This window comes from Tachypleus tridentatus, chromosome 10, assembly GCF_004210375.1.
Source record: "Tachypleus tridentatus isolate NWPU-2018 chromosome 10, ASM421037v1, whole genome shotgun sequence".
Lineage (NCBI taxonomy): Eukaryota > Metazoa > Arthropoda > Merostomata > Xiphosura > Limulidae > Tachypleus > Tachypleus tridentatus.
The window spans coordinates 16,840,509-16,865,941 of NC_134834.1; the positions used below are offsets into that span (position 1 = coordinate 16,840,509).

The 25,433-nt window shown below is 32.4% G+C and overlaps 1 protein-coding gene across 1 annotated transcript; it reads left to right on the top strand.

Moving 5' to 3' along the window:
• Positions 1-112: 112 nt before the first annotated feature.
• LOC143228804 (protein kibra-like) lies at positions 113-23,678 on the top strand. Its single transcript, XM_076460169.1, is given in 17 exon segments — positions 113-335; positions 7,458-7,567; positions 8,549-8,643; positions 8,901-9,090; positions 9,093-9,180; positions 10,273-10,402; positions 11,232-11,351; positions 12,177-12,325; positions 12,873-13,037; positions 13,621-13,710; positions 14,675-15,334; positions 15,985-16,053; positions 16,364-16,450; positions 18,849-19,038; positions 21,708-21,823; positions 22,070-22,187; positions 23,520-23,678. Coding segments are annotated over 15 exon segments (2,319 nt in total). The 5' UTR covers positions 113-207; the 3' UTR covers positions 21,756-21,823; positions 22,070-22,187; positions 23,520-23,678.
• The last annotated feature ends 1,755 nt before the right edge of the window (positions 23,679-25,433 follow it).

A 25,433-nucleotide genomic window follows, 5' to 3' on the forward strand; every position in this document is an offset into this window, starting at 1 on the left:
GGTTCTAGTGCACCACGCGGCACTTTCTGTTGATTGGATAATCCAAGGCCTTGGTTGGCGCCCTGGTACACGAAGTCAAATTCTTTTTTGATGACGTCAGACAAATATAATTCCAATGTTGGTAAGCCATGGAGAACATGGATAGTATGTTGTGTAGTGATGGTAAAACATTGCGTGGTTTTCAGTGATTTTTTTTTTTCATAAAATATGCCTATTGGACATAATGACGAAATTCCCTTACCTGATGGATGGGATATTGGAAGAGACTTCGATGGAAAAATCTACTTTATTGACCATATCAATCGTAAAACTACATGGATTGACCCAAGAGACAGGTAAGTGCAGCTGCGTCCCGTGGAATGCGACTGTGTCCCCTTTGGCCTAATGAAACAGGCTTGAAATTCGTAGTTTTTTTTTCCCGCCTATACCCTATTTAAGTGTTGTTTTTTTAGGAATGGACATTGCTTTAACTGCACTAAAGGATAGTTGAAAATTAAATTTATCCAGCTTATTTGATTGAAGAATGAATAATAAATACCAATTATTTTAGTACTGACTATAAGAAGCAATTAGTAAGCATAGTAGTAGTGTAGCAGTGGACTGATGTAGTGCGAGACGTAGCAAAGTCACATACCAAGAAAGGGGTTACCTCGTGAGGGGAGGAAAGGGGGTGACGTAGCCATTCATAAAGACTAAACTACTTTTATGACCTTGTTTGTAATATCTTTCAGAAACATCTTAATTTCGTCAGTTGTATTGACCAAGTATTTTGTTTTACTTTTCTCGTCGAACGTTTTAATTTCATTTGATCAGACTATAAAGTATGACATATTAAATGGAAACTAACTTATTCACGAAACTTGGTTATGAATAAAACCACCTTGGCTATGTAACGTAACTTGTAATTTATAAACGTTATAAGATTAGGTTATAAGTTGTTTAAGTTATGAGGATACAGCTGCTGCAAGGTTGGTCTATTTTTATATTAATGTTTAGTATAATTTTATTAACTATTCAGTAGCATGATTGATGTAAATAATCAAAACGTGTTAACATTTGAGGGACAAATAGGAACATGTAGCGTCAACCTGTGATGTTCTTTTTTGTAAAAAAAACAACTTAAATACAGCCCTGATAATTTAAATTTTTATTTTGCTTTTTTTAAATTTACTGCATCTACCAAATTTGAAGGCAATCCATTCCAAAAAGAGAAAAGAATTTTACTGATCTTTCAAATTTTTGGAAAGACCATCGTATGATATAGACGCACACATTTAATTTAAAGACAACAAATAACTTGATATACCAAGACCGTCCCATATGCTAAACTAAATTTAAAACACTAGCTGCCTTCTATTATTAAAATATTAATAACTTCCTTTGAACTCCTTTAAATTTATTGCATATACCACATCTTAAGACAGCCATTCCAAGAAGTCAACCATCTAAAGCTGTCTTAGGTGAAGATGACTCCTAACCAGTCAGAATTTGTCTTCCTTAGTCCTACCATTAAGTAGAAACAATGTTGATACATCAACACTTATCAACAACAATCTTAAACACCTCAGACTTGCACGCATATACACACACAAATTCTTCAGATATCATAATCTGTCCTATCTTAATCTTATCCATCCCAAGTATCATCAAAGTAGCCCTCTTCTGGACCCTGTCCATCAATTCAATGTCCTTATTAAGTTAGAATACCCAAGACAGAGTTACATTGCTTGAAATGTAGCTTAACCTGTAACTAGTACAATGAAATGATAAAAGCTTATAGTCTTGTATTCAGTGTTTCTATAAATACAACACAAATCTTATTTGGTACAACAATAGCTTAGTAAACTTAGGTTAAGTTGTGAACTTATTAATTATCTAGTTCTCACAACTCAAGTTTAGACATTCTGATTGTCTGAAAGTTTGAATTCTGTGTTTTATTGTTGCATGACAAATTAACGTTTACTTAATGAAATGTTTTAAAAACATTAGACTTACTGTGGTTCAATTTGACTGTTGTTGAAAGACAAGTGATAAAGGTGAAAGAGGATAGTTTTATACAAGCTCCAACCTGAGGAAGGATTTGAACAAACCACAATGTGAAGTGTAAGCTACAAGTAACAGTTGTGTATTTAAACAAACCACAATGTGAAGTGTAAGCTACAAGTAACAGTTGTGTATTTAAACAAACCACAATGTGAAGTGTAAGCTACAAGTAATAGTTGTGTATTTGAACAAACCACAATGTAAAGTGTAAGCTACAAGTAACAGTTATGTATTTAAACAAACCACAATGTAAAGTGTAAGCTGCAAGTAATAGTTGTGTATTTAAACAAACCACAATGTAAAGTGTAAGCTGCAAGTAACAGTTGTGTATTTAAACAAACCACAATGTAAAGTGTAAGCTGCAAGTAATAGTTGTGTATTTAAACAAACCACAATGTAAAGTGTAAGCTGCAAGTAACAGTTGTGTATTTAAACAAACCACAATGTTAAGTGTAAGCTACAAGTAACAGTTGTGTATTTAAACAAACCACAATGTAAAGTGTAAGCTACAAGTAACAGTTGTGTATTTAAACAAACCACAATGTAAAGTGTAAGCTACAAGTAACAGTTGTGTATTTAAACAAACCACAATGTAAAGTGTAAGCTACAAGTAACAGTTGTGTATTTAAACAAACCACAATGTAAAGTGTAAGCTGCAAGTAATAGTTGTGTATTTAAACAAACCACAATGTAAAGTGTAAGCTGCAAGTAACAGTTGTGTATTTAAACAAACCACAATGTAAAGTGTAAGCTACAAGTAACAGTTATGTATTTAAACAAACCACAATGTAAAGTGTAAGCTGCAAGTAATAGTTGTGTATTTAAACAAACCACAATGTAAAGTGTAAGCTGCAAGTAACAGTTGTGTATTTAAACAAACCACAATGTTAAGTGTAAGCTACAAGTAACAGTTGTGTATTTAAACAAACCACAATGTAAAGTGTAAGGTACAAGTAACAGTTGTGTATTTAAACAAACCACAATGTAAAGTGTAAGCTACAAGTAACAGTTGTGTATTTAAACAAACCACAATGTAAAGTGTAAGCTACAAGTAACAGTTGTGTATTTAAACAAACCACAATGTGAAGTGTAAGCTACAAGTAACAGTTGTGTATTTAAACAAACCACAATGTGAAGTGTAAGCTACAAGTAACAGTTGTGTATTTGAACAAACCACAATGTAAAGTGTAAGCTACAAGTAACAGTTGTGTATTTAAACAAACCACAATGTGAAGTGTAAGCTACAAGTAATAGTTGTGTATTTAAACAAACCACAATGTAAAGTGTAAGCTACAAGTAATAGTTAATTGTCACTTTGTAATTTTGTAACTACTGTGTTTTTTAGACATGAAACAACTTTTGGTGTTACTTGTATAAACATCTAAATGCACGAGCAACAGACACTCTGTTAATGACATGAACACAATAACACTTTCTTCATAAAGAAGTAATTTTAACAATATTCAACTTTATTGTAAAATATTTGTAAGCCATCACACATTGAACATAATTTAAAATGTAATTTTATTCACACAAAGTAAAAATATGTTTTGTGAAAGATATTTTCGTACCTATAGATATAAATGTACGATTACCAGACAATGAATGATAGAACATGATTTTTATGTATTGTTGACTATACTAAATACATATATTTGTCACTGGGGAGATAAAATCACAACTTTTGTATAAAGCAATTGTGTATTAGTCCTTAGCTTTAAAAGGTTGCATTAAATGTTTAAAAATAAATAACTTAACAGTGAGTAACTTCTAGTTTTATCCAACAAATTACTTTAAAATACTGTTTTTCTGAAAAATTGAAATTAGATCCAGAAAATGTATCTATAGTGAAGTATAACAAATACACTACTGGTTCACTCTAATGATAAAACTTAAGACAGTGGCACACTGAACTGACAGTTGGAGAGTTGCTTATATTTATGTTAGCTACACATAACAATAATACAGGTTGAACACAAAAAGAACAAAGCAGCTTGCCAGTAGTAACTGATATCGGCATGTTCTTTTGTGTGTGTTCAACTATGCAGTCATAGCCTATTGTTTTTATCTTTAATTCAAGGTCCATTCAGTATACATTATTAAAAATAACATTATAAACATTTGATTTAACTAAGTGTGTGGGAACAGTATACTGGACTGATACTATTAGTAGAAGAATAATGTTTACTGTAAGGATATCTTCATAAAATATAGCAAGATCTTAGTAAACAGTACAATATTGTTGTGGTAAGAGTAGCCCAACAGTTGACAGTGGGTTATGATGACTAGCTGCTTTCCCTTTCCTTTTACTCTGCTAAATTAGTGATGGCTAGTGCAAATAGACCTCATGTAGCATTGCAAAAAATTCAAACCAAACACAATTATGTGATAACTTTGATATAAAATCCATAACAGCACGTTGAGTGGTACTTTTAGGATAATGAGACTTTCACACTTTTACCCTACCCATGCACATAGTGTTAATTACACAAAGTGTGAAGAAATAAAAAAAAAATTAATGCATTATAAACTCGTAGAATGTACAGAAAAGTATGATAAATATTAGTTCGTTAGTGCAGTTGTGACATAAGAGTTGATCTTATTGTCAACAGTTTAATTCTTTTAGTAGTTTTGTGTTTTTGAGAGTTAGAAGTTTTACATAACATGGCAAGTTTCTAGTGGATAGATAGTGTGTGCTTTACTTTGTTGGGGGAGATGTTGGAGGGGAAATGAAAAACTAAATAAGGGTAGTTTTAAACTAGGACCAGACGGTGGTGATGGCCAGGAAAACTAAATACATAAAGAATAATAAGAAGAGAAAAGTCTAGGATAGGAAATTATTATAGTAGTAGTTATAAGGATAGGCTTAATTGTTATTGTTGGAAGTTATAAGGATAGGCTTAATTGTTATTGTAGGTAGTTATAAGGATAGGCTTAATTGCTATTGTTGGTAGTTATAAGGATAACTTAATTGCTATTGTTGGTAGTTATAAGGATAGGCTTAATTGCTATTGTTGGTAGTTATAAGGATAGGCTTAATTGTTACTGTTGGTAGTTGTAAGGATGGGCTTAATTGTTACTGTTGGTAGTTGTAAGGATAGGCTTAATTGTTACTGTTGGTAGTTGTAAGGATAGGCTTAATTGTTACTGTTGGTAGTTGTAAGGATAGGCTTAATTGTTACTGTTGGTAGTTGTAAGGATAGGCTTAATTGTTACTGTTGGTAGTTATAAGGATAGGCTTAATTGTTACTGTTGGTAGTTATAAGGATAGGCTTAATTGTTACTGTTGGTAGTTATAAGGATAGGCTTAATTGTTACTATTGTAATACTAGAAGTATAAGAAATAAAACAGATGACTTTAGAACATTAGTAGGAATGGAGGATTTTCATGTATTGGAAGTAACTGAAACATGGCTAAACACAGATTATTTTAATAACAGAAGTTTCTTTGAAATACAGGGTTGCAGGCTATTTACTATGGACAGAGTATTAAAGATGGGTGCGGATATGGTTTTATGTGTAAAGTGCGAGTTGTATCCTGAGGATATTAAAGATAACAAGAAGGAGACTGAATCTGTTTGGGTTTCTGTTTATGTGAATGAAGGAACAGTCAATAAATTTAATTTGTTGATGGTATGAGGGTCTTGGATGTTGGTGACTATAAAGAGGATGCTGCTGATTTACTACAGGATTTAGATCACTTAGTGAGTTTGGAAAATAAACAGCAGATAGGTTTTGATTATAATAAGTAAATACATGTGGGTTATCATAGTTTGAATTACAAGTATAATGTGGATAGGAACAACCTTAATGTTATGAAAGGAAGGGGTCTTGGTGTAATAGTCAGTCTTCAGAGCCATTCAAGCTATTGCTAGTAGTATGGTAAATAGGATTTTAGGTTGCATCTACAGAAGTATTGAATACAAATCTAAAGAGGTTATACTTTCATTGTACAGATTACTGGTTAAGCAATATTTGAAGTACTGTGTTCAATCTTGGGCTACTTACCTCAGGAAGGACATTGAATTGTTGGAAAGAGTTCAGAGAAAGGTTATTAGTGTGGTATCTGGCATGAAGGTATTGTTATACAAGAAGGTGTTAAGATCTCTTAAATTGTTTTCTCTTGGAAAAAAAGAATAGTTAAGGGGAATCTGATTGAGGTGTCTAAGATTGTAAAGAGAACTGACAGTGTTTGGAATGAGGGATCTAAGATTGTAAAGAGAACTGACATTGTTTGGATTGAGGTGCTTAGGATTGTAAAGAGAACTGACAGTGTTTGGATTGAGGTGTCTAAGATTGTAAAGAGAACTGACAGTGTTTGGATTGAGGGGGTCTAAGATTGGAAAGAGAACTGACAGTGTTTGGATTGAAGGGTCTAAGATTGGAAGGAGAACTGACAGTGTTTGGATTGAGGTGTTTAGGATTGTAAAGAGAACTGACAGTGTTTGGATTGAGGTGTTTAGGATTGGAAAGAGAACTGACAGTGTTTGGATTGAGGGGTCTAAGATTGGAAAGAGAACTGACAGTGTTTGGATTGAGGGGTCTAAGATTGGAAAGAGAACTGACAGTGTTTGGATTGAAGGGTCTAAGATTGGAAAGAGAACTGACAGTGTTTGGATTGAAGGGTTTAAGATTGGAAAGAGAACTGACAGTGTTTGGATTGAAGGGTCTAAAATTGGAAGGAGAACTGACAGTGTTTGGATTGAAGGGTTTAGGATTGGAAGGAGAACTGACAGTGTTTGGATTGAAGGGTCTAAGATTGTAAAGAGAACTGACAGTGTTTGGATTGAAGGGTCTAAGATTGTAAAGAGAACTGACAGTGTTTGGATTGAAGGGTTTAGGATTGGAAAGAGAACTGACATTGTTGATGCATCATTTTTTAATATTTAACAATGAAACTGGTAGGACTAGGGGGACAGGTTTAAATATTGACAGGGTGGTTAGCCTTTGGAATGGGTTGCCTTCAGATGTTGTAGAGGCAGTCAATTTAGTTTAGTTTGAGAAAAAGCTTGAAAAGTGTATGAACAATGAGGACTGGCTTTAAGTTAGTTTTGTGTGTGGAACAGCTGAGATGGACAAGTACATTCTATGTGACCTCTGAGTGTTATGTTATAATGTAGTTAATAATGATGTAGACATGCACTAACTGGACAATGCGGAGGGGGCATTTGCCCCTTTCTATCCTATGTGTTAGGTATTTGTGGTAGGTAAAACCTAAGGCAATGAAGTTAAATAGGTGCTGTAGTGTTAACAACATACATTTACATTATGTTCTGAACTTTTATAAATAAATACATAAATTATTTCTGTAAGGTACCTTATTGAAGATTTCATGGAACTGTATGTTAACAGAGAAAAATGTATTTTTAATCAACAGAATTTACTAAACGGATTTTCTAATCTAACATTTTTAGGTATGTTAAGGCTAAGATGTTTGCTGACTGCTCGGGTGAGGAACTACCGTATGGTTGGGAACAGTGCTATGACCCAGTTGTCGGTTATTTCTATGTTAATCACATCACTCGTAAGTACCCAATAAACTTGGTATTTATCATTATCAAGATTTTAAACCACACTTTAATATTATAATACTCTCACAAAGTGACCAAATACTTGACTGCTTATCAAACTGTACATGTCCTATCTGATTTGGTTTTCAAAAAATAACTTAGTTAAAAATGCTTAAGGATTTTGATATTCTTAAGTTTTATTAAACTATGTCAACTGTATTCAAAGATTTCTAAGACAATTTTTGTTTCTTAAAGAGGATTTGGTCAATTATTAGTAAATAATCCCGCCATTGTTTACTTAAATTGTTTTTCAATAAAGACTAGGACATTTAAACTGAAATATTTAAAGCCACATAAATGTAAGTTACATAAAATATTTTGTGAAGGAGAAAGGAGCTTATTTTATATTTTTTGATTTAAAGGTTAAAATGCAGGGGCAAGTAATTGTTTAATAATGGGTTCTACTCACATCTTAACTGACATGTTGTCAATGAATCTAAGCTGACCATTGCTGCAAACTGGGAGTTTGTGCCCAAGAGAGATCTTTAACAGAAATGCTGCATTGGAAAAAATACTGATGTTGGTGAAAGTGATTATAAGTTTTATATTTTGTTTTTCATTTTTGTTCTTTGATTTTATGGAATTTTAAATTTGAATTCAAAAATTTTTAAGCCTAGTTTTGTAATAGGAATTTAAACTACATATATTTCTGAAATTGTGTATTATTGGTTTTTAAAGAGAAGTACAGTCATGGCCTTGTAGAAACAATTTTAAATCTTTGTAGACTGTTCAATTCTAAATAGATAATTAGATATATGCTGTGAAAGGATATTTTAAAGACGGTTTATTTTTTTAGTCATTTATATTTTGTTTCTGCATTAAATCTTTGGATACCTTGATATTAGCTGCTATCTGATTTATGACACAGGCTTCAATCATTTAAACATACAAGTTTAGCTAGAAACATCAAAAATTTTATAATTTTTCTTTGATAGATACAAATCAGCTCGAAGATCCAAGACATCAGTGGCACCAGCTACAGGAAGCAATGCTCAAAGAATATCTTGTCTTAGCTCAAGAGGAATTATCAGTAAGTTTTTAACTTTCAGTCGAGGAGTTGGTACAAAAGTGAAGGTAGAGTACATGACGTACAATTTTATTTTTAAATATTGTTATTTTAATCATTTTGAGTGTAAGGTCTGCATGAAGAGAAACCTGTGAAACTTTAAATTTGCAATTGTACTTGGTAAATCAGGTATCGTTTTTGGAGGGTGAATAACTTATTAATTAAAAATCAGAAAAGATGAAAGATCAGATAATCATTATATCATTTTTTTTTTCCTTTAGGCTAAACAAGAAATATATGACGTCAAACAGCAGAGACTGTCTCTGGCTCTTGAGAATTATTATCAACTTCAAACCACTATAGCAGAACTTAATAACTGTCATTCTGATAGCAGCCTATGTTCAACATTTTCGAACAGTAGCGTAACTAAATATGATCCTGATCTTTTAAGGGTTGATGTGGCTTTAGCACGAGGCGTGTGGAAAGGCTGAGACAAGAACTTCGTCAGATTCGTAAAGAGATGCATTATAAAGAAGAAGGCATAAAACCTTATCTCAGTGAGTATTAGTTATTGCATTTATGTAAGTGGAATAACTTGTTCGATATTGGAACTGGTTCTTAAACACTAATTGTCCTATTTGTTGTGTGCTCAGTGTGGTCAATTGGACAGTTTTCCAGCCTATGGATGATGCCCAAAGTTTGAGCTGTGGTATGCAGCTGAACACCCTCTGCACTTTCTGCTTGGTGATTTATGAATGTAACAGACATTCTTCTGTTAAATTAAGAATATCCAAATAGTAGATGGAGGGGTGCTGATTTATTGTGCTTTTTTTGGCCAGCAATCCTAAAATAGGATTGGAAGTGCCTGAATCCTAAGGTTTGATCTCCCAGTTAGCTAGTGCATTACATGAGGTGACGCTTAGAATGAAAATACTGGTTTGTATTTTTCGTGTTTTAGAAAGTATACAATTAAAAGTACTGTGTTTCATTATGTATAAATGTTTTTAGTTTTCAGTTTTTCATTCAAATTTGATTTATAATTTATCAGCAATTTGATATATAAATCCCAAGATTGTCTACAAATGTAAATGGGAAATTTCAGTATTAGATTTAGAAATATTGAACTGTTTAAGACTAAATGGTCTGCTTTGTACACATACTGTTTTCAATAAAGAGATGTGAAGTTACCCCACACTGCAGTGAAACATTTAATGAATTGGTTTTTCTCTTGTTTTAAACTTTATTGAATATTTCTGTGTAAATACTCTACATTTTCAAAACATTACTCAGTAATAGTAATAAAGAATTGAACTTATAGCCGTAGAGAGTTTATAGATGTGTTGCTTTTTGACATTATAGTAAGAATAAGAAATCTTAAATGTTACATGATCTATTACAATATATATGTAAAAACGGCTCGTTTGGGTTGAGAAAATATTTTACGTGGAGGAGCGAACAACGTTTCGACCTTCTTCAGTCATCGTCAGGTTCGCAAAGAAAGAAAGAGGTAACTGACCGGAAGCTGACCACATTTTCTCAACTCAAACGAGCCGTTTTTACATATATATTTCTCTACAAGTGGGTTTTCTCGACATCACTGATTATTACAATACAGCACTTGAAATAAGGTTTTAACGAAATGCTCAATTTCAGAGTGGATCGTCAGTTTTGTGATCAGAACACATTCTACACTCTAGAGGAAACTCGAGCCATTTTGGAAGAGCTTCAGAATATTCAAAAATCATTGAGGATTGGTAAAAAAGAAAAGGAAGAACTAATAATGGTAGAGATAATTAAAATTTGGAAATCTTCAGAAAGAGTTCTGTTGTGTTGATCATATTGTATTTGTAATTAACTTGATTTAAAATATTCTAAACAACCATTAGTGTTAAAACTTTGTGTAATGAAAGCCTCTAAAATTAAATTATTTCTTTATATAATTATGTGTCAATTAATTTTCAAAACTGTCAAAGCAAGTTTGTGTTTTGTTTTTTACAAAGATCTGCCTGAAGTTTTTGTTATTAAATTTCAAGATAAAGCTATATTTTTAAGATATTCATTTAAATGCTTTTCATTAGTGTATAGATTTTGTAAAAAATAAAAATCTTTCTAAATGAAGTGAATTTATTTTATTGTTGCCGAAGCTTAGAAGTCTCAGTATATGCATTCATTTAGTAACAGTTGGAAACTGTTTTCATGTTCCTTAAACATGAAGTTATTAAATAATGTGTCAAAAAAGTTTGTTGCATTTGAGTTCACAAGCTATACCCAAAATTTCTGTCATTTTAATATATTTCTTCTGTTAGGTGTAGCTCGTATGATTCGTAAACGATGTGTCTTTTCAATGATAGCTCATTAAAGAAATGTAACTGAAATTTTTCCATTTATTTCAATACACAATTTGTGGTAACACTGAGTACAGAATTTGATTTAGTAAAAGTTACCAAGGTAATGCAACTATTTGATAGTGAACATTCAAGATGAATTGACCTTTTGGTTCGTGGATCTGGACAGTAAGTAGCTTTGAAACAAATAGGGGATGCTAATTGACCATAAATAGTTATCAGTTTTACTTAGGTAGATTTTTTTAGGAAGCACCTTTATCTTTTCAGAACGTTTTAAATTTAACGAGCGACTTGTCTTCTCTCCACCTGATTTCATCTGATGATCGAAACGTGTGTACCGTAAAGGAAAAATGTAGCACATTTTCTCAAACTGAGATGTCAGGAGAGGTAATTATAACTACTTGTTTTATGAATTTCAGTCGTTTTGTGCCTTGTTTTTCATTTTAGTCACTGTCCATTAGTTTTTAGTCTGTGCTAATCACTTAACATAAGTTTTTAATGTTTAACCTCATAAAAATCGTACATGTATGTTTTTATACTTTTTGTTTTGTAGAAAATATAATAATTCTTAAGATTTGGGAATTAACATGATAATTTTAGTTATTATTCCAATGATATAATTATTCTGAAAATTCTTTATTATCTCATAGTTTAAGTTCAAGAGAGGTTTAGTTTATCTACATTTTGATTGACGTACGCTATTGGGTCAAACTAGTTTGATATTTTATTGTTTGTTTATTTTATATAAATAAATAAATTTTCCAATCTCTCAACCTACTGTTCTCGCATGTTTTGTTTACATCTTTTCACCTTTTGCAGTAATAATGTTTTCATGTTAAAGGTATGTCTATTTTATCTTGAGTAAAGTAAGTTTTTAATTCTCATAAATTATAAAAGAAAGTTTGCATCTCAAGTTTTTATGGTTTCAGATTTTTACAAATAATTTAATAATATATATGTCATCTTAAGTTCTTTATTTCAAAAAATTCTTTAAGTTAATACTCCATGAAAAGAAGTGCTTTTTTCCTTCATAAAATATTGACCTAAAATCTATCATTATGCTCTTGTTGGATTGTTTAGAAAATAACTGTTCCAATCTTTTCCTATCACTTTATGATAGTAACAACATATACTAAAATAATCCTAAAATAGGTATGTATTTAAATTTATTCAGCACATTTGTTTAAAATACCAATGAACTTTTTTTGGCAGTATGGCCATCTTGGAGTTCGGTTAGCTGAGATGGCTAATCTGAGACTTCATTATGAAGAGATGCGTAAATTTATCCATCAGGTGCAGCAGGAATTAGCCGATTTAGAAAATTTGACACCTCCTGAAGAAATGGAGTCTGAAAAAGACAGGTAGTTTGATAGTATATTGATTTGTTTGTGTGTATGTTAAATGTTCACAATCTTATCATTTGGTTAAAATAAATGGATAAAAAACAATTGTTTTTAGTTTTTTAATTATTTGAAAGGGATTAAAAGTAATCTCCAACTTTATTTGTTTGTATTTTCTAAATCTGAGAATATTCTCATCTAATTTTTGTTTCAGAAATGTTTACTCAAATCTAAGATTTACATATATGTGTTAATATACTGACATGAACTTGTTTTATTACTTCTAAAATCGTTTATTAAGCAACTTGTACATTATTGTTTTATCCATAATGCCTAGTTACACTATAAAACCTATGTTTAGTAGCTTTTTATGTGTACATTTCAGTTTATTTTTATTGTTACTGGTGTGCAGTGTTCCAAATTGAAACTGTGAACTAGTATTGAAATGTAATAAACCTTTCTAATTTTCTTTCCCATTAAGACTAAAAAATTATAATATGAATAAAAAATGTTAAGCCTATTTTGTAGTCTAAATAGCAACTCAGTTAAAAACTTTTTTTTACTTTAGATTAGTACTGATTCAAGAAAAGGAGAACTTGCTGCAGGAACTTCAGAATCGTATTGAAAAAGAAAACGGCCACGAGGAAGTAACTTTAATTCAGTCGGAAATCTCTAAACTGGAGGAAGACTTGAGTAATGCTATAGAAGTATCAAACAGAGTAATTGCAGACAGGTTAGGGAGCTTTAAAACATTGTCTTTCTGTATTTTACAATACATTTATTTGTAAAGACTTTGTGAAAACACAACACTATAACTTGGATATTCATCTCCGTTAGATTTACAGAATACTGAATTTGAAAAAAAACAACTGACAACTAATCAAGAAGCAGCTTAGCATTATTACTGGCCATCAGTGCTTCAATCAGCTTCCGTAATTATTGGAGTGGCACAAAGTTTCTCTGACTCTTTACCATAGTTGTAATCCGTGGCCCACTTTTCCAGTTTTGGTGGAGGGGTGTGGATAATTAACTCTGCTTCGTAAGACAATAACTGAATAATTGTTGTTTATGTGTTGATAATTTCATTTACAAAAGATTTACTATTGGATATTAGATACTAACTAATTGAAAGAATACCGTAAAAGTGTTGTATTTTAAGGCACTTTTATTGTTTATGTTATTTAACAATCGTTTTTCAAGGTAATATATGAAACTTTTCTAAATGATCGTAAAGATACGTTTGTATTTTTTATTGTTTCGTATGAATTATTTGTGAATCTATCCTCCAGTTGGGGTTGTTGGTTTATTTTTCTCAGATTGATACTTCATGAAAAGAAGAATAACCTCTTGGAGCAGCTCAGGGATGCAATTCGGCAAACCACATACATCGAGTCCAGGTTGAAAAGGTAATTATTTTTTATATGAAGTGTTTATTCTGTTTAAAAAAAAAATCTTAGAGTAAATTTTGCTTGTTAGTATTTTAAATGTATATATTTTCCTGTTTGGCTGATTGTTCTTTAAGATATTCTGTGGTACTTTGTATTTGTTCATACTTTGTTCTTTAAGATATTCTGTGGTACTTTGTATTGGTTCATACATTGTTCTTTAAGATATTCTGTGGTACTTTGTGTTGGTTCATACATTGTTCTTTAAGATATTCTGTGGTACTTTGTGTCGGTTCATACATTGTTCTTTAAGATATTCTGTGGTACTTTGTGTTGGTTCATACATTGTTATTTAAGATATTATGTGGTACTTTGTGTCGGTCCATACATTGTTCTTTAAGATATTCTGTGGTACTTTGTGTTGGTTCATACATTGTTCTTTAAGATATTCTGTGGTACTTTGTGTCGGTTCATACATTGTTCTTTAAGATATTCTATGGTACTTTATGTCGGTTCATACATTGTTATTTAAGATATTATGTGGTACTTTGTGTCGGTTCATACATTGTTCTTTAAGATATTCTGTGGTACTTTGTGTCGGTTCATACATTGTTCTTTAAGATATTCTATGGTACTTTGTGTCGGTTCATACATTGTTATTTAAGATATTATGTGGTACTTTGTGTCAGTTCATACATTGTTCTTTAAGATATTCTGTGGTACTTTGTGTCGGTTCATACATTGTTTTTTAAGATATTCTGTGGTACTTTGTGTCGGTTCATACATTGTTCTTTAAGATATTCTGTGGTACTTTGTGTCGGTTCATACATTGTTCTTTAAGATATTCTGTGGTACTTTGTGTCGGTTCATACATTTTTCTTGATTTAATTCTTAATTTCATATTTTGAGAGTTGACAGTGTATAATTACATTGTTTAATCTATGTGCAGAACACATTATAGTGATTATTGTAATATTTGTTACAGTTTGTCGGCCAGTACCTTGTCTGCATCATTGAGCAGTTCACTCGGATCTCTTGGCACTTCCAGCAGTAAAGGGTCGTTAAGCAGTCTCAGTTTTACAGACATCTATGGATTTCCACCAACATCTTTAGATCCATCTGTTGAAGACCTACACAAACAAGTTGAGCAGGTAATTCATAACAACGTTAATTTGGAAGGAACACTTGAAGATTTTTCTTCTTCATTACCATTGAGGCCATCTCTCTCCTCATGTTCGTCACTTTCGTCTGTATCATCTTCACGTTCACCGTGTGACCTTGCTCTTGAATCGTCACACTCTGACGGTCAGCAAAAGGATGGACTGTCCAACACACAAGAGCAATTTCAAGAGCTAAACCTGACGTCTTTCTCGCCAGGATGTCCAAGGATGGATGCTCTTACATCATCTGTAGCTATTCAACAAACGAATCTACCTCTTCAGCATGAAAACAGATTCCACTCTTTATTAGAGAAGTGCATTTCTCCAAACTACAAACAGCCTCGTGAGCCAAGCAAGGAGAGTAACAAGCTCGTCCACGATATGGCAGATAATCTGGGCTCGAGTAACAACAAAGGCATTTACGCAGTGCCAAGTAATGAGTCTGTAGCAGGAGACAGTGGAGTTTTTGAAGCTTCAGTAAAAAGGTAAGTCTTATCTGTTTTATGTTATTTTATTCACGCAAAAATATCTTCCCACATATAATGTACACTTTAATTTTGACAAACAGAGAGTCAAACTTGCTTCATCTGTAAATAATGTGCACCTTGTCTTTTGAACTATTTTGGTTAAAGTAATCATTCGATGAAAAGAATATTAGTGTCTCTTTAATTGTGCATTCACTATGGTGCTTCTTATCACTGCAATCACAGCTCACAAATAAACATCGTCCATGTGTTAGGGTCTTCATAAAATCACAAATAGTTACTTGCTTTCCTTAGTTCTTGTATTTCGCATAGTGTTGAAATGCAACATTTCTAGTAAATGAATTATCATTCATAGCAAGTGTTGAGAAAAAATGGTCTGAGCTTATCTGTAAAAGAGAGGAAAAACATTCAAGATTTATTGCCATATATTAGATACAACTTAATTTCTAGATATATTTGTTGTGAAAAAAACGAGTGTTATATTAGGAAAATTGTAGTTGGAATACATGTGTATTTTTTTAATGCAATTATAAGAATTTGTAGCATATATTGTTATTATATTGTTGTTACAAATTCATAGTTTAAAAAAGAAGGCTTTGTGAAATGATTTAATCTCTACTAAACAAGTTTAACAAAAGATTCTTTAATAGGCCAGAAAGAGGTGAACTCAAGATCCATAAGTCCAACATTGAAGGTGCACAGGTTCAAGTTACACTCAGGTATGAAGTTACATATGATAGGATTATGTGAGTGACTTCTTTTATAATAGTAGAACATAAAAAGCTTTATATGCTTGTTTACGGATATAAAACGTATGTTGAAACAACTGACCAGTTTTGTTGAAAAGAAGTGAATCATTCTAATGACCAGACTTGTAAGAAAAACCACTTCCAGTTTGAACTGTTCACACGTACTGTTTTTCCACTTCTTTGCTTATCAGTTGTAATGTGAAAAGCAAAAGTCCGGTATTGAGCTATGGGAACTGCTGTTTTCCAATAATGTACTTAATAATGTTGTTTTATTTTTTAGGTATGCTTCAGAAGAAGGCATACTTCATGTCAGAATTGAAAAAGCAAGAAATCTGATGTCGCTGTTTGTGCCTAATAATCGCAAGATGTAAGTCTGAGATGACATCCTTTGCCTATGGGTTTTCTGGCTGGATGGTTTTTGTACATGTTTATTGTGAGAAACAGCAAAGTAAGGAAGTAATTGGTGGATGAGAGTCATAAGTAACATCTTACAAGAGTTTCCAAGGAAGGCTTCTCTTAAGTGATCTAAGTGATAAATATTGGGTTGTTCGAAAAATAATGGCAAATTTTTATACTAAAATTTTAGTCATTTATAGGAATGAGAAACATGTCTTTTATCACTTCAGATGTACCATTGAAAACTAAAGTTTTCTTTCATTTATTACTGCTTTTCTTCTTTTCCAAAACAGCATTCATATTTCAGACCCACACATTAATGATCATGAAAAAAACCATCACACATCATGTTTTGCATGAATACAAACTTAGTAATAATCGTCACAAACAGCTCTCAATATAAACCAAGCATGAGGCAGAAGGAACCACCTCTGAACGTACAGTACAGTGTTAGCTTCAAAAGTTTCATAATGGAGGTGTGAGTCTTGAAGATAAGAGAGCAGGGGACATCCTTCTGCTGTTGGAATCAACCAAGTGAGAATATTAGTGGAAAGAAACCCACGCCAAACTGTTCGAGAAATGGCACAAGGATTGAGTGTTGACATTGCTACAGTTTTGTACCATCTCAACCAAAGTGGAAAAGGCATACTTTTGAATTGTTCTCTTAGCTGATTTTACAGAACAGAAATGACCCATGTCTTGAACAAATTGTCATCTGCAACAAGAAGTGGATCCTTTACGACAACAGAAAGCAATCTGTGCAATGGCTCGACCTTAACAAGGCTCGTAAACGCTCCCCAAAGTCAGAGTTGCAGAAACAGAAGATTGTGGTCACTGGCCAGTATTATCCATTAAAACTTTGTCAAGCAAGGACAGAATATCACTGCCATGGCTCACTGTCAAGCATTGGAACAGAATATCACTGCCGGGGCTTACTGTCAAGCATTGGAACAGAATATCACTGCCGGGGCTCACTGTCAAGCATTGGAACAGAATATCACTGCCGGGGCTCACTGTCAAGCATTGGAACAGAATATCACTGCCGGGGCTCACTGTCGAGCATTGGAACAGAATATCACTGCCGGGGCTCACTGTCGAGCATTGGAACAGAATATCACTGCCGGGGCTCACTGTCGAGCATTGGAACAGAATATCACTGCCGGGGCTCACTGTCGAGCATTGGAACAGAATATCACTGCCGGGGCTCACTGTCGAGCAGGGACAGAATATCACTGCCGGGGCTCTCTGTCGAGCAAAAACAGAATATCACTGCCAAGGCTTACTGTCGAGCAGTGGAAGCTATGATGATGTTCAGGTACATGTTGCACAAATGACACTCCAGAAGCTCAGTGAATTGGGTTATAAAACATTGCCTTGTCCTCATTACTCCCTGGACCTGTCACCCACTGACTACCACTTTGTAAAGCATTTGGACAACTTTTTACAGGACAAAATATTCAACAACAAAGCAACAGGAGAGAAGAATGGCTTTAAAGAATTTTTGAGTTCTAGGATTTTGGAGTTTTATCATTATGGTATAAATAATCTTGTTTCTCAGTGGCAAAAGTGTGTAGATTTACTAGGTTCCTATTTTGATTAAGAAGGTTGCTTCACATTTTTTCTATTTTTTATTAAAGTTAAAATTTTAAATCCCCATTATTTTTCTAACAACCTTACATATATGCACAGATTTACTGTTTTATATTGTGTTTCAAATAAGTAAGAGGGTAGTTCTGTACTTATGCCTAGCCCTAATTTCTTCAGTAATTTGTTTGTTTTCAAAAGTATTGTGGGAGCTAGTATGCTGGGCTGTGGATTGGAATGTCCAAAGCTCAAGCTCAGACCATACTGCAGAGCATACCTTTATAGCTGGAAGTTTGGGGCATTATAAAAGTGAAGTCATTTTTGCTTTTCGTTTGAGAGTAGTATTGTAGTTGATGAGGGCTGCTGATTGGCTTGTTTTTTATCTCATCAGCATTTCTGAATAATTTGTCATATATTTTTTAATCTATAAATAATTTGTATTTAAGCCTTGTCTAAAATTTAAGTAAAGATGTTGGAACTTGTTATTGGTTAATTGTTATATTTTTGTGGTAATCCACTGAAAAAAGTGTCAGCTGTTTTATTCCAAAATGATAATGTAAACAGCTGTGTGTTGTTTTTGTTATAATTAATGTTTATAGTTTCTTGAATGATGCAAAGGTTAGAATTTTATGAACACCCACAAAAATGGTGAAAATAGAAACATTGCTTTATTAGGTTTATTTGTAAGCAACTCTTAACTTAAAAATTAAATCAATCCATTTTTCTTATTCTACTAATCTAGATTGTAGACATTAATTTGTATTTATCAACATTTGTATTGTTAGATTTATCAAAGCTGGTTTACAGCCAGTCCTATCAAACACTCTTCAGGAGAGTACCAAGCTCTTAGATAATGTCCATAAACCAATCATTGCTGAGAACTTCAAGTTTTCAATAAACCTCTCCAAACTATACACCAAAACATTACAGATTAGTGTCTGTTGTATGGCTTCTTCAGGAGAGACTGAATGTTTGGTAAGTTGGAATATTTTTTATTAATATGTTTTAATGTTTTAAAATTTTTGTGTCAATAAATACCTATTTTTATTATTTTTACATTAAGTGCCAAAATGATTTAAACTATGTTTTATGTTATTGATGTTTTTTGCTCAAAAGCAGACATAGACACAAATGTTGACGGACAAATTGAAATGAAATTCACTGGAAACAACCTATTCTGTCAAAAAATGAAATCAAAGATGAAATAACAAGAAATTGCATTTGACACTGTATTCATTAAGGTTATACATTAATTAAAGAATTACACGTGTCAAAAGAGGTTGCATGTTTTCAAAAATAGATTCATGTTATTAAGAAATAAAACTTTCTTTTTGTTGACTGGATGTGGCAAAATGTTTAGTGTGCCCAGGCTGTTAGTTTGAGGATTTGTGATCCATTATAATAAAAATTTGTTTTGCACCTTTAGTCTGTGTGGTCACTATAGGAGTGACAGTCAAGTTCCTTTATTTGAGCAGGAGAATAGGTCCAGCATTGGCAGTAGTTGTTGACCAAGTTTGTTGTATTACCCTTTAGTCTCTTAGTTCAAAATAAGGGATGGCCATGTTTAGATAACCCTTGGAAAGCTTTGTTTTAAATTCTGAATCAATGCTTTATCGAGGTTTGTGATATTAGCTATCTCTGTCTCATTTCAGTTAGTTGTGCACAGAAGTGGGTATACTGAACAATTAGCATCTTGGACTAGTTATGAGTAAAACTTACAAAATAAAATGCAAAGAAAATACTGAGATTGTGAAAACAATTATTGAGTAAAACTTATTTTGTTCATTAAACAATGTACAACCAGATTAAAGTAACTCTGTAAATACACTTTTTATTATTAATACAGCTACACTCCATTCAATAGAGCATTATATGTACATGTCACAGTATATTATTTACAATAATATGTGCATACTAACGCAGAGCTAGTTACTGGTTAATATTATTATGTTAGAGTGTATGAACTTTTTTGAAGATATTAGTGTGTTACTTTTTCAAAACTTGAAATATACCATAGTAGATATAAGATTAAAGTTGAATATTTTTATTAACTCAATAGATTGAAACAGTCAATCATAGTACAACATGGTTAAACTCCCAAGATTTTTTAGTCTTAAGTAATAATACTGCAAATGTCAGAGCTGTTAAACAATATACACTAACTACAGAGTCAAAATATTCTGTTTTTTAGTCATGAGCTGAAAGTTGAGGACCAGAATATCTTTTTGGTCCTTTGTTTAGGAAATCTTAATTAACTATTATACAGAAGTTCTTATTTCAATGTGTCGTGTAGAAAACTAACTTTTTGGTGTGTTAGGGTATTGGCTTTCAGTAATAAACGTAGTGTAATGGGCCAGTGTTCTATGTTGATTGTGTAACAGCTTTTTACAGAGTAGGTCACAGAATTTGTATTTTTTTTCCTAACTTTTGAATTTCATGCATTGTGGGAAAAATAAGTACAGTTTTGAATGTTGTTTAACAGTCTTAATACAGCTCATTGTTAAGAGTTAAGTTTGTATTAATGTGTATGCTTATAATAGTGGAGTGGTACATCTTATTAAAATTAGCTTTTCACTTATATTTTTATTATAGCAAAGCACTTTTCTAAAAGTAGATTTAAGATTTATAAGTGTTTGCAGTTTACCCAGTTATTTACAAACAAGCCTGATAAACAATTAAAAGTGGTAATGGAACATTATTGTATTTCACTTCACATAAACAAAGTTTTTTATAAAAATTAGCTTGTAGAAAGGATGGTATATTTTTTATCTAATACAACCAGGTGAATGCTGTCTTATTGTCAAAACGATATTTTCATGAGTGTCTCGCACATTTCATTAGATATACTCATATGAGATGTCTCTAGTAGTTTACTGTTTTCGAAATATATTCTGAGAAGTGTTGTCAAATTAGTTGTATGCTAATAATATGAAACCAAACAAACATTGCAAACAATGTTTGTGGTAAAATGTATTGATAATATTTTTTAGTTCTAGTTAATAATTACACAATTATATCTAATGTAAGAAGCATGAACCTTCCAGTATCTCAAAGGTATGTCTGCTGACTTACACTGCTGGAAACTAAGTTTCAACTCCCGTGATAGGCAGAGCACAGATAACTCTTTGTGCTTAATAGCAAACAATGACAGAAGATAACATTTAAAGTCATGGACAAAAGTGCTTTGCAAAGTCTTCCTCTATCACCATATTAAATAATTATCTGACTTAACATATAGGATTTATATCTCATCTACTTGTCTGGACTTTAGGTAATTGAAGAGATACTAATATCAAATCTAGAAACATTATATAAATGTTTGGTAAAAAACAAATATCTTTGAACTTCACAAAAGTTTGTTATGGGCTCTCATCTTAATTACCAACCCTTGTAGGATGGACCATACTCACATAGACGCAGGTCAAAATACTTAAAAACTTTCTATTTTTCCTGAAGTTGAAAGACATTCTATTGAAGTAATACAAATAAATATTTTATTGCTCATACTGTGTGCGACAAGAAGAGGCACATCTCCAGCTTTATTGTGTTCAATACAGCTTTGAAATTAATTATATTCATCACATTTGTGTTTGTATTAATTATAACTGCATCTTCTTTATGAGTTTGTTTTTATATTTCTACAGGGAAGTGTCCAAATCAGTCTTGCTGATTTCGACCCAGCCTCATCTTAACAAAATGGTACAACGTGCTTACTTTTCACGTTTTACAACTAGAAACACAACGTGAAAGAAATCATAAGGTATTTTACTTGCCTGTCGAAGCTAAATATATGACTAGCTATATGTTGTTCTCTCATGCAGATGCATTGTAATAATATCACGTTTCAATTTTGCGTTATGTATCTGTGAAAGAAAAACATTTTAATACAAACCTTCCAAAAATAATTTCTCAGTATTATATCTAATTCCAGTGAATAGATTTAAATCATTGTTTTCTTTTCATTCACTAAAAAGTTTTGAGATGATTGGTGTGGTAATTTCTCAAGGTTCCCTCCACGAGAGAAAAAGAAGAAATTGGATTGGACGAAACAGCAAACACCGGTATCTCTAACTTGAGTGGAAGGAATAGTAGTGCGTCAACCTCAGCACGTACCAGTATTCAAGGTAATTAATTGTCTGTACCAAAATGTTATTCTTTGGAATTGATTGATTGATTGAAATTTTTGTAACTATAACCTAACTAATCTCTCTTTGTAGCAAAGTTTTTTGTTGTATACTAAGTTTTAGAGGAAACTTCACTATATTGTTTCACATCTTTGGAGTATTTTGTATGTCTCCGATTTACAACGCTAAAATCAGGGGTTCGATTCCCCTCGTGGACTGAGCAGATAGCCTTTGTGGCTTTGCTAAAAGAAAACAAATTGTAGTATTTCACACTGATAAACAACTGTTTAGTTTTCTATAGCTAAACAGACTAGTCAACTAAGGTCGTGTAATATATATTTATTTGTATTATTTATCCTGTTCAAATTTAAAAGGGAAAGGTTAGATGTATTCTTGTCTTGTACAAACGTTATTAAAGTAAAAACTCTCTTAAAAATTTTATGAAATGCATTTTGTTCATATTAAGTTTCGCATTCTGTTTCGGAGCACACACGCACCAGTTTATTTTTGTACATGTATATATTATATCAGCTCAGATTGCCCTTGAGTAGCTTTGTGAGAAAATTCAAAACAAACCATTCAAACCAATGTATTATATCCATACTATTTTATCAGTAATATGTTTTACAAAAGTCACTATATCATTAAAATACTAAAAATTACAAACGTTAATGTACTGCCATTGATAATAACAGCATATTGTAGGCCTGGCATGGCCAAGCGCGTAAGGCGTGCGACTCGTAATCCGAGGGTCGCGGGTTCGCGCCCGCGTCGCACTAAACATGCTCGCCTCCCAGCCGTGGGGTGTATAATGTGACAGTCAATCCCACTATTCGTTGGTAAAGAGTAGCCCAAGAGTTGGCGGTGGGTGGTGATGACTAGCTGCCTTCCCTCTAGTCTTACACTACTAAATTAGGGACGGCTAGCACAGATAGCCCTCGAGTAGCTTTGTGCGAAATTTCCAAACAAACAAACAAAAGCATATTGTATATAAATCTGTCTTTTTTTATTTCCACATGGAAGTGTCCAAATCAGTTAGTTTTCTTTAATGTGTTCTTAGAAAACAAAAGTCAAATAATTTGTATACTAATAAAATAAAATGATACAACCATTACAAAGCATACTTCTGTAGTTATGTTTCTAATAGTAAAGAAACAAACAAAATAAAATACACTATTTATTCAGAGAACTGAATATCTTTAAGTGACACTGAATTATTTATTTTAACACAATCACTTGAAAATATTAAACAGAAGATGATTAAAATAATTATTTTTTGTAAATTAAAACTGTGGAACATTTTCTTGAGTTCACTATTATTCTCTGTTTAAGATTCTGATGTCGTGAAATGTGGTGAATTGGCAAATGGACAACATGATTCATTGGAAGGAGCTGACAGGAGGGAAGAACATTACTGTGGAGAGGAAAGTGGAAAGGATTTGAACGTGAGAGAATTTCAAATATTGCAGACTACCAGATGTGGTGAGCATCAGGTGAGGTTATGTTTTAGAATGAATAGTAATTATAATTATTATAGGAATAAATTAACAATTGATTTTAATCATTCGTGATGACGAGAAACCCACTGGAAGTAAAAAATGTATCTCAGGATGGCTGGTATAGGTATTAACAATTAAAGCAGAGAACAATGTTTCGACCTTCTTAGGTCATCTTCAGGTTAACAAAACGTCTGAGGGTTGTGGGTTCGAATCCTCATCTCGCCTAACATGCTTACCTTTTCAGCTGTGGGGGCAATGTAATCTGATGGTCTGTCACACTATTTGTTGGTAAAAAAGTAGCAGAAGAGGTGGCAGTGGGTGGTGATTACTAGCTGCCTTCCTTCTAGTCTTTCACTGCTAAAGTAGGGACGACTAGCACAGTTAGCCCTCATGTAGCTTTGAACGAAATTTGACACAAACCAATCCTACTGTATAGTTACATGTAGGCCTTTCTTTCCAAATGTTTAGCTTGTAGTATACATATGTCTAGTTTTTCTAGCCTTTATTAATAATACTTTTATTGAGTGTATAATGTTAGAACTAGCATTATTACATGACCAGAAAAACATAGTTTTTTGAAGATGCAAAACAAGAAACTAGAGCAACATTCGTACTGGTTACTTAGATGTATTAAAATAACTAAAGTGTATTTGTTTATGTGATTGCTTTGTGCAATGCTTTGTAACTGATACAAAACACTATTTGATGAGCAGGTTTATTCATTTTTGTGTTTAATTTTGTAAGAAACTCATGTTTTCTAGGCACTAATAGTTTTTATACCTGTGTTTATGTACAGCATGAAACAAAAAGGAAAAATAATTAGTGATACACAAAGGTCAACACTTTTCAGTTTAGCTTTGTTTTAAGCTTTACATTGAAACCAAATAGTCAAATTTAGTTGTTAGATCAGAAAATTTAACTTAAACATGCCTTTCAAAACTTTCATTGATACTGTTTAAAAGTTATGATTGGTCGCTGAAACTCGTTTGTTTTTGTTGTTTACCCTCAGTTCTACATCATGTCTTCACAACAGTGCAGAAGTTATTTAAAATGCTTAGTGGCATTTAACAAAGGATGAAATGAAATGCTGTTAACTACTTTGTTTTATTTCAGAAATGCATAAGTGAGAGATTAAGTCACCAGGTGGAGCTGTGTGATAAAGAGACCAACACAGAGTGTGTTTTTCTTCCTTTACAAAATAAACAAAAGCAAATAGAAGATAGTGTGAGAACTAGTGTTATAAAGAGATCACAGACTTTCACCCCTAATGTTGATTTCAAAAAAGCATCACTATGTTTGTAAAGTAAGTTCTATTAACTTTTATGAAAATATTAAATAATTATCAGGTATGTATCTGTTTACTTGCATCATTGCTAAATCAGAAGAATTGCAAACAAGTGCACTGATATTAATATTTTAAAATACCAAAGGTTTCAGTTTAACTGCTAATTAATAATTTATAATCTGTTATCACTAATTTCTCAGCAAAGCAAACTACCTGTTTAGATGAGAACAAAAACTGAATCCAGTATTAAATGTAGCTAATTTAATGTACCATTCTTACTTGTAATAACTGGAATACATTGATTAATCAGTTAGATGGTACCCTCAACCTTAGCCATACTTTTGGCCATAATCCCAATAACGTCTCACAACGTTCTGTCAGCATAAGATATTTACGTTAGTCCTAATTCCATGTACTAAACTAACAATGCAATTTAATCCTTGTAATAAAAATAAGTCCATA